A 10,000-nucleotide genomic window follows, 5' to 3' on the forward strand; every position below is an offset into this window, starting at 1 on the left:
AGACACACATGTACATACACATGTACACACACATGTACACACACACACGCACACACACACATGTACACACACACACACACACACACACACACACACACACACACACACACACACACACGTACACACATGCAGACACACATGTACATACACATGAACGTACACACACACACACACACACACACACACACACACACACACACACACACACACACACACATGTACACAATGTCATGTATCCAATCAAACATGCTGTTCATCAATTTCACCCGTATCCCGGATGTCCATGTCTCAAACTCCTTTTTGTCTTTACACACAACATCCAACGAGCGATCTTGAGACAGATTAAGATATTTTACAGAAAACGACCACGCCTACAACACCCAATCACACAACAACACAACGAAAATAAAAAGAGGGCGTGGCAACAAATGGAAGGTAGGCGTCACCTCGTAACCCGGAACTGGCGAATTCTCGAAGACTTTCGTTTTCTGACCAATCACGAGGTCGCTTATCTGTGAGATCAACACTGTGGGAGAACAACTGAGATAGGAAACTACAAAAATGCGAACGAAAAAGTGAAATTGACCTCCTGCGTCTTTCTGTTTCGCAGAATCCCACGTTATTCGCGACAAATCTGAACGCCAAAAAATCACAAAAAATGTGAACACAAAATATCACAAAGCTGTCTACCGTTTGATAGATGGAAGAGCCTGAAATGTGGTTTTCCCTGTGAAATGGAGGAAAATGTGTTTGGTGTGTGTGGATGGGTTGGTGTGCGAGGCTCACGCTGCGTCCGGCTTTTAGTAGTGTCTCTCCTTTTGTCATCTCGTAGACTATGGATGCGATGTCTTTTGTCGATTTCTCGTCGCTCATCCTGTTGGTCACCTTGTGCGTCACGTGACGGGTTGGGACCTCGGGTGAATGTCCGTTGTGCGCGACGGTATTTCTTGGGTTGTACCGTACACCGCGGTGTTGAATTTTTGTATTGTTTTGAGCTCATGCGTATGCTTTGTAAAGTTGTGTGTTTTATTATTGGTGTGTGTGTGTGTGTGTGTGTGTGTGTGTGTGTGTGTGTGTGTGTGTGTGTGTGTGTGTGTACATGTGTGTGTACTTGTGTGTGTACATGTGTGTGTACATGTGTGTGTGTGTGTACATGTGTGTGTACTCGCGTCCGAACAAACATTAGCTGCTATTAGACGAGTGACGTGTTGCCAATACAACTGATGTCCAGAACAAATCAAATTTTTAGACATCAACAAACCCACTAATGTGGCCACCCACACAGACATGTGAAAGTCAGACCAACACACACATACAATAGCATACTGTCTACACACCACAATATTTTTCGCTTTCATTGTGAAACCATGTGCACTAGTGCATCATCAAGCTGATCTACAACCTCCGTGGTGCATTGTTTGTGTTCTTGTGCGCCTTCCCACTCAAACACAAAGAGAGCAAAGTGTTACGATGACCAGACGGATGCAACTTTCAGATTGGCAACAGAGGGGAGATAGGAGCTCGTTCGCTTTCGGGAGTTAATTCTCCTCTCAAGTTTTCTTGCATCAGGTGTTTCACTTTTTCAATTGAGAATCCTCGACTCAACAGAAAATAGAGTTTTGTCAGTGCGGCCTCACACGTCATATCATATCCACTTATCACACCCACCTTTGCCAACCCACTTCCTGTTTCGTATCCATCTTGATTTACAGTGCCAGAAAAACACTGAGTGACGTTTACGATCACAATTCCAGATTCGTTTCCTTGCCTTAGTGCTTCCATTAGGGCTCTGTTGCTCGATGGAGCATTACCGACCCCAAACGTCTCCAACACAAGCCCTCGAAGGGGCGGCTGCAGAATATGAGATACAACTTTGGAATCGATTCCTGGAAACAGACGAATAGATGCAATAACCGGATGATGTATAGTCATGTATAGCATTGATTTATGAGGGTCGGGCTGTCGGACTAAAGCCCAATTGATTTTAATGCATGTACCCACCCTTCCCAGGGGTGGAAAATTCGGAGACTCAAACGCCTTGAATTGATCCGCATGAGCTTTCGTCGCGCGACAACCACGCAGGAGTTCGCCATTAAAATACACACAAACCTCCGGGACTGTCATCTCGGAGCAAATCTGTAAAGTTGTGATGAGGTTCATCCGGGCATCGTTGCGCGGTTGGCACAGGGGGATTTGAGCTCCAGTCACGAGTACCGGTTTTCCCAGATTCTCGAGCATGAAACTGAGCGCGGAAGCGGTAAACGCCATCGTGTCTGTCCCGTGGATGACGACGAAAGCGTCGTATTGACGTTCTCCGTTCGAGTAGTGGTCTCTAATGTCTTCAGCTATCTTAATCCATTCGTTAGGCGTCATATTGGATGAATCTAGCAGCGGGTCGTATTCATGAATGAAATAGTTGGGCATTCCTTCGGCGCGAAATTCGGGCATGTTGTCCATCAGCTGTTGGAGGTGATCTCTCGCAGGCTGGAGGCCGTCTGGTGTCTCCTTCATTCCGACAGTGCCTCCAGTGTAGGCAATGTAAACGTTCTTTCTACTGTTCATTCTGTATCAACAAACTAGTGACCTCGGAGTTCCAGAGAGTTGCACAAATTGCGCTACAAAAATCCGGGAACTTTATATATATATATAGGTAGGTACACTTGTATCACACGTAAATGGGTACCGCACATAAATGGCTATACAGTACACACATACATGAGCATACAAAGGGGTATACTCCAGTGGATAGGACGAGTGGTTGAAACCCTTCCTTATGTAGGTGGGACATATTGCCACATAATGTAAGTTATAAGCATTTCTTTGATAAGAGATTATTTTTGAAACATGAAGACGTCACATGCAAAAGAAACTACGCTGACCAACAGCTACACTTAATGTGTCTGTACAATCGACTGTTTGTCCATCTAGTCTCCTCCACGCTGCTAGTTCTTGAAATATAAACATCACAGTCAACAATCTTCCACATATGCCTTGGGAAACATGCCGTGGGCACCACTACAGGTTCCTCTCCACCAGTTGTTGTCGCTTGAGTCAGTCACTGTGATGATGTCGCCTCGTCGTAGTCGTAGTTCTCCGTCCTCTTGAGGAGCAAAGTCGTACATGGCACGAGCCTGGTGCTCCTTTTTTGGCTGTAGAAAATGCAGATTGTATTACAAGGATACTACACGAATGCAGATGCACACTCACCAACCAGCCATGCCCACTCACCCACATCATAGTCACACACACACACACACACACACACACACACCACACACTCTCTCTCTCTCTCACACACACACACACACACACACACACACACACACAAACCACTCCTTGTCTTATCATTATCACTTACTTCCGGAATATCTCGAAGATAGATGTTCTGTGTTCGACTCACAGACGTAGTCCTGTGGTAGGCAATGAGCTCATTGAGCGACACAAATTTCTGCACCCACAAGAAGTACTTCCCGGCACCATCTCTCAACACCTTGAAATGCTGCACTTGACCAGCAAACAAAACAGACAATGAGAATTCTCCTAACACAAAAAGTCCCACAACACTCTCTCGTCATACAATTCCTCAACAATGACGTCTAATCACCCGGAGAGCTTTCACTTTCTCGCACAAGAAATGATCCATCCACATGCTGCTTTTTTAGAATCTCTTCCGCCTTCACTCGAGGGACCTTGCCCTTAAACCATCTAACACAACTATCAACCAACAACACACACACTCACGACCAAATCCAGATCTCACAAATGCGGTTTGAGCTTCAAATACAGAGCAGGAACAAAACCTTCTCTCCCATCCTTCTCGGCCTTAAACCAGTTCTTGTCTTCGTCCATGTTGAGGATCTACACAACAAACGAGTGTCTAACCCCCTTGCCTATCACTACAGCTCTAACAAAACAACGCGTCAGACGCATAGTTGGCTTGCGATTAGCGTTCAGAGGTGATAATTCTTCTTTCCGAACAACATGGCTGCTGTCCGTACCCCACACTTACTGCTCGTCATTCATCGACTTGTGGACGTCCGGTTGCGTTGGAAATAGCAGAGAACGCGTTACTGTAAGTCTACTGCACGTTGGCCGCGTCGGAGTCGCTCTACGGCGCTCCAATTATTAACCGTGTGGGTGTGGTGCTAGAGCGACGAATCGCTTTTTGTCTTCCACACAAGGCGCCCTCATACTAACCTTCTAACCGACGATCTAGCAAGCAACACAACATGCAAGTCTGTTTACAGTATTAGATAGCGTCACGGTTGATGAGAAACGGAGAAATGAAGAGATTTTGGAGAATTGGGGTACAAGGGGGCCCCTCCTCACCTTGACAATGGTGTGTTTCTTGAACGGCAATTCGTCGGCCTGGTTGCCGTCAAAATCATAATCGGCTACAGCTTCCATCGTCTTCTGGCCGCACACTGCACGGATCGAGTTGACGGAGAAACCGACCGAAATCGAGTCGTGATCTGCGCAAAACGGACGTCTTGATGTGCGCATGCGCGGTGTAATCTGGCAGGGACGTTTATCTCAATTGTTTGACGTAGAATAATATGATGGTGTGTGACTTCATAGATTGTATCAAAAAGTGTGTTTTACTAATTAATATTCCTCAAATAAATGACGTCATCAAATAAATGACGTCATTAAATAAATGACGTCATTAAACACGGAAGGTCATCAAACACATGACGTCATATTGCAGGCTGTTAAAATATTTAGACAAATTATTTTGTGATTAATTAATTTATATGCAAACATAGACAATCAGTACAGTATAGTGATCCCTGTATCTACAGCACGACTTTACATTCTAATTTCAATTGATTGATTTATTGGTTCATACATTGTCCTGTCTGTCCTACATATCTGGGCACCCACAGTTTCCAGAGTTTCCCCACCTTTTTATTTAAAATAATCCACGTGGGTAGTAATATCAACTAGTCACGTGACTCAAGTATGAGATACTCGAAGTGGCAACATCAACTAAAATCCTAGCAGTACTGTAGTATGTACAAGATTCGTTGCTCACAATGCGTCAAGGATTAGCATGTAGCAGTCCTGTAGCAGTCGTTCATAAGTGGCCACGCCCATTTTACCATCCCGGATTTCACACGGGCGCCATTTTAGTCACAAACGAATCGTGCAAACGTTTCTCTACTGTTTCACGTGTATTGACATTTCACTCTACAATACAACGTATGTTCTTAGATCATCATCGCTAGCCATACATACAGTCACATTACAGACGTCACATGCTGACTTCACGAACCCCTAAAACAGACAGAAACGCGTGACTTGTTGGCACTCAAAAAAACGTGCAATGAGACGACGTACACTATAATGTTGTTGATGGGAATGTGTATGAGCTTGACAAAGAACCCAATGAACCCCATGATGGCGAATCCAATGGCAGTTGCCATAGCAATCTTCTGAAATTCTATACAAATTGTTGTGACTGACAAGTACATGTATGCACACACACACACACACACACACACACACACACACACACACACACACACACAATGCCCACGTGCTACCACGCCCACTTACCGCCACGCCCGCTTACTACCATGCCCACCTACTACCTACACCCACACACAGTGATGCTAGGCAACCTTTTCTATCTGGTTTTGTGCATCGCTTCACAAGCCTCATTGAGTCTTTTGCAAACTCTTTTAGTGGCATTACCCATCCTTGAACTTGATCCATACCTACACAGCAACAACATATTTCACTGCATGCAATGTGCCGTACAACACAGCCAAGTCAAAAACTTATGTGTATATATATATATATATATATATATATATATATATGTGTGTGTGTGTGTGTGTGTGTGTGTGTGTGTGTGTGTATATATATATATATATATATGGGGGTTTGGGTTGGTTCTGGGTTAGTTTCTAAAAATATAATAAAATAATATATATATATATATATATATATATATATATATATATATATATACAACAATACAGTGTCTGTGTATCAACCAATATTATCAACTAGTTAATATCAACAACTACATAAATCTTTTTATGTATGACGCTCACTACTTCACGCATTTCTTGCTTTACACGCCAAATAAACCTCTCACAATTCGAGATAAACGATTTTCTATCACCACGACCGTTGACTCTAGGTGGGGGCCCATGAAAGAACGCGTCACACAAAAACACATTTTTCGCGCACTTTCCGCATTGAAATACGCGTAAAACTAACTTACTTGTAATCTAAAGTGTACAAGCAAACGAGAACACTCACCTAACGTCTCCTTCTGACCAAACAACAAACCAGCTTCCAAACAATGCGAACACCTCTAGTTGATATAAACAGTTGCGTCATCGCACACGTGTGGAACAGACACGTATAAACATACGGGACTCGCATTACCCACCACACGCGACTGTGCACGTGTTAGACAAGGGAATGGCTGGGAGTTCAACACAACAGTTGAAAGAGTTGAGAGCTTGCTTTAGTAACGTGGAGTTTGTTGATCGGAAGTTGGATGCATACATTGTCCCGTATAATGACGAACACCAGAGTGAATATTTGGCAGAATGTGACAAGAGAGTCAAGTTTATTTGTGGCTTCAGTGGATCGAGTGGTAAGAAGGATGTGGATGGAATGTGTGTTTGTGTGTGTGTCAAACTGTTGGTTAGTTGTTGATATTAATTTGTTTGTATGTTAAATTGTTTGTCCGTGTTTGTTAGTTTGTTTATGTGTATGTTTGTTGGTTTGTCTCCCAGTGTGTTTTTGTTTATTTATTTATTTATTTATTTGTTTGTTTATTTGTTTATTTGTTTGTTTATTTGTTTATTTATTTGTTTGTTTGTTTATTTGTTTGTTTATTTATTTGTTTGTTTATATATTTATTTATTTGTTTATTTGTTTATTTATTTGGGTATTTGTTTGTTTGTTTGTTTATTTATTTGTTTATTTGTTTATTTATCTATTTATTTGTTTATTTGTTTGTTTGTTTATTTGTTTGTTTGTTTATTTGTTTATTTATTTACTTATTTGTTTATTTATTTACTTATTTGTTTATTTATTTGTTTGTTTAATTATTTATTTATTTATTTATTTGTTTATTTATATATTTGTTTGTTTGTTTATTTGTTTATTTATATATTTGTTTGTTTGTTTATTTATTTGTTTATTTATATATTTGTTTGTTTGTTTACTTATTTGTTTTTTTTATATATTTGTTTGTTTGTTTATTTATTTATTTGTTTATTTATATATTTGTTTGTTTGTTTGTTTATTTATTTGTTTATTTATATATTTGTTTGTTTGTTTATTTATTTGTTTATTTATATATTTGTTTGTTTGTTTATTTTTTTGTTTATTTATATATTTGTTTGTTTATTTATTTATTTGTTTATTTATATATTTGTTTGTTTACTTATTTGTTTTTTTATATATTTGTTTGTTTGTTTATTTATTTATTTGTTTATTTATATATTTGTTTGTTTGTTTATTTATTTGTTTATTTATATATTTGTTTGTTTGTTTATTTATTTATTTGTTTATTTATATATTTGTTTGTTTGTTTATTTATTTGTTTATTTATATATTTGTTTGTTTATTTATTTATTTGTTTATTTATATATTTGTTTGTTTGTTTGTTTATTTATTTGTTTATTTATTTGTTTGTTTGTTTGTTTTCCTTTTTGCTTGTCTTTGTCCACTTATATTTGTTTGTTTGTTTGTTTGTTTTCCTTTTTGCTTGTCTTTGTCCACTTATATTTGTTTGTTTGTTCTCTGTTTGTATATTGCTACATTTATTCATCAGTTTGTAACTCATTGTATAACGTCATTTGACAACAGCAACAGTCATTGTAACACATGATGCTGCGTTTCTTTGGACTGATGGTCGATACTTCCTACAAGCAGAATCCGAAATTGACAAAAACTGGACTCTCATGAAAGACGGTAACGTCCGCAATCTTCAACCACCAGTATTTGACTGACTTCATAAATTGCTATATTAGGACTGCCAGGAGTGCCAAAACCAGATGAGTGGCTCACAAAAGTATGTTTTAGATCATAAGGAATTTATGTGATTTTCTGTTGTACTTTGGTATGCATATTGAGGTGATGTGTGTACACTATGTACACAGTACGTGTACATGCATACATATTATTGTATGTTACATACACACATACAAGTAAGTACATATGAGATGGCGTGTTTACCTGAAGTGATGATGACAAACATACGTACACATACATACATACACACATGCACACACACACACACACACACACACACACACACACACACTTTGACACACACACACACACACACACACACACACACACACACACACACACACACACACACACACACACACACACTTCACTTCACTTCACGCTGCGTTCATTCCAATGAGAAACGATGCAGGCCAAGGTCACCATAGGCTATATCGGAGGAGTGGATGTTCTCTGACAGCAGAAACGCTCGTGGTTGTGGAGGCCTTGTTGGCGGAATGTTTGGTGACAGTACTGACATTGACTAGTCAGGGACTGACCATGTTTCTGTCTCTGGTGGTTTACAAGGCCGGCATGATTTACAGCAGTAAATCCACAACCATCAAAGCTGCAGTGTAAAGCAAACTCTGATGTCGTTTGCCTTGCTTTGCGGCGACGTTTCTGCTCATCCTTGCAGTATTTCTCTTGTTCTTCCTTCTTGAAATTTACTTCCTGTGTGGCAGCCTAGATCTGATTCCTCCACTCATTCCTATCTTCTGCTAGTATCCTCCAAACCCCATCAAGATTGCAATTCCTTAAATCTCTCAGTACCAAATCATTCCATCTCATTCTCTGGCCTCCAACTGAATGTCTACCTTGGGGTGATGCACACACCAAAGCTTCCTTGGTAGACAAGATGTGACCCAATAACCGAAGACGTCTTTGTGTCAGCATGGTGGAGATTCTTTGTAGGTTGGCTATCTTTCTGATGGAGGTGTCTCTCTTCCCATCCCATAGGGACAGTCCAAGGATGGAGTGGAGGCTTCTCATCACAAAACTCTGTAACCGGTATATCTGTGGCTCCAGAAGTACTGCTGTTTCCAAACCATATAAAAGGGCGGAAAGAACTACAGAGACAAAGATGTTCAGCTTGGTGGTAGACTTGATCTTCCTCTGGTGCCAAAGGATGCGGTTAAGTGACTCATATGACTGAGATGCTTTGGTGATCCGTGTTGATATCTCAACACCCAAGGTGCAATCGTTAGAAAGATAACTTCCAAGTTACTGAAAGGATGGTACCACCTCAATGGGATCACAATCAGGATGCAGGGAAATGGGAGATGGAGGATGGGTATCAGCTCCAGGTAGGACAGCTAGAAGCTTGGTCTTCTTATAGTTGATGGTAAGCTCCATGTGATGGCAAGACGAATCCAGAGATTCCAGCTAGGAGGATAGACTTTCATAAGAATCAGATATCAATGCCATATCATCAGCATATTCAAGGTCTGACACTGACACCTCTGATGTAAGCTTCTTCCTGTTTCCTACCAGGTCAGCATCCAGAAGATATGACAAGCACACACCTACATCTGGTTGGTGATCAGTAATGACAAGTCGAATCACAGAGTCAAAGTAGAGGTTGAATAAGGTTGGAGCAAGTACACAACCGTGTTTGACATCACTAGATACAGAGAAATGATCTGAGATTTTACTATAGGTCCTTACAGTGGCAGAAGTGTTACTGTGCAATGCTTCAATGATTTTGAGCAACTTAGATGGCAAGTGGTAACAATACTGAAGAACTGACCTCAGAGCTGCTCTATTGATTGAATCGTAGGCCTTATGGAGGTCTACAAAACAGATGTATAAAGGACGATGGTACTCCCTGGCTTTTTCCATCAACACCCTGAGAGAAAAGAGTTGGTCAGTGCACCCTCTGCCCTTGTGGAAACCACACTGGTTCTCACGCAAGAGGGCCTCCGCTCTGGGTTTGATCCTGTTCAATATAACACGAGTA

At 40.7% G+C, this 10,000-nt stretch overlaps 4 protein-coding genes across 4 annotated transcripts in view; 1 reads left to right on the forward strand and 3 right to left on the reverse strand.

Annotated features, from left to right (window-relative positions):
• Positions 1–905, reverse strand: part of LOC134194784 (uncharacterized) — a 7,851-nt gene extending 6,946 nt beyond the window's left edge. Inside the window, exons 1-5 of the mRNA XM_062663753.1 lie at positions 787–905; positions 691–727; positions 587–634; positions 447–526; positions 267–371 (exon numbers count right to left, since the gene is read on the reverse strand). Of these exons, the coding sequence (XP_062519737.1) occupies positions 267–371; positions 447–526; positions 587–634; positions 691–727; positions 787–873 (357 nt within the window). The 5' untranslated portion in view covers positions 874–905. The remainder of the gene's footprint in view (positions 1–266; positions 372–446; positions 527–586; positions 635–690; positions 728–786) is intronic.
• Positions 906–1,267: 362 nt separating this feature from the next.
• LOC134194929 (L-asparaginase 1-like) lies at positions 1,268–2,571 on the reverse strand. Its single transcript, XM_062663912.1, has one exon. The coding sequence runs from the start codon at positions 2,560–2,562 to the stop codon at positions 1,492–1,494; it is 1,071 nt and encodes a 356-aa protein (XP_062519896.1). The 5' UTR covers positions 2,563–2,571; the 3' UTR covers positions 1,268–1,491.
• Positions 2,572–2,802: 231 nt separating this feature from the next.
• On the reverse strand, positions 2,803–4,481 carry LOC134195273 (growth factor receptor-bound protein 2-like). The gene is made up of 5 exons (XM_062664283.1): positions 4,330–4,481; positions 3,761–3,858; positions 3,605–3,705; positions 3,359–3,540; positions 2,803–3,149 (listed from the first exon to the last, which is right to left on the reverse strand). Exons 1-5 carry the CDS (start codon positions 4,405–4,407, stop codon positions 2,970–2,972), a joined length of 639 nt encoding a protein of 212 aa, XP_062520267.1. The 5' UTR covers positions 4,408–4,481; the 3' UTR covers positions 2,803–2,969.
• Positions 4,482–6,398: 1,917 nt separating this feature from the next.
• The window catches only part of LOC134195270 (xaa-Pro aminopeptidase 1-like), a 9,950-nt gene continuing 6,348 nt past the window's right edge, over positions 6,399–10,000 (forward strand). The window contains exons 1-3 of the mRNA XM_062664281.1: positions 6,399–6,616; positions 7,840–7,944; positions 8,004–8,044. Coding sequence (XP_062520265.1) covers positions 6,439–6,616; positions 7,840–7,944; positions 8,004–8,044 — 324 coding nt within the window. The 5' untranslated portion in view covers positions 6,399–6,438. The remainder of the gene's footprint in view (positions 6,617–7,839; positions 7,945–8,003; positions 8,045–10,000) is intronic.

The sequence above is a fragment of the Corticium candelabrum genome, chromosome 19, assembly GCF_963422355.1.
Source record: "Corticium candelabrum chromosome 19, ooCorCand1.1, whole genome shotgun sequence".
NCBI classification, from domain to species: Eukaryota; Metazoa; Porifera; class Homoscleromorpha; order Homosclerophorida; family Plakinidae; genus Corticium; species Corticium candelabrum.

Coding starts and splice junctions, on each gene's coding strand:
- LOC134194929 (XM_062663912.1), bottom strand. CDS start 2,562: ATGAACAGTAGAAAGAACGTTTACATTGCCTACACTGGAGGCACTGTC.
- LOC134195273 (XM_062664283.1), bottom strand. CDS start 4,407: ATGGAAGCTGTAGCCGATTATGATTTTGACGGCAACCAGGCCGACGAA. Junction 3,541..3,604: donor AGAAAGTGAAAGCTCTCCGG/GTGATTAGACGT, acceptor TTTTTGTGTTAG/GAGAATTCTCATTGTCTGTT. Junction 3,150..3,358: donor ATCTTCGAGATATTCCGGAA/GTAAGTGATAAT, acceptor CATTTTCTACAG/CCAAAAAAGGAGCACCAGGC.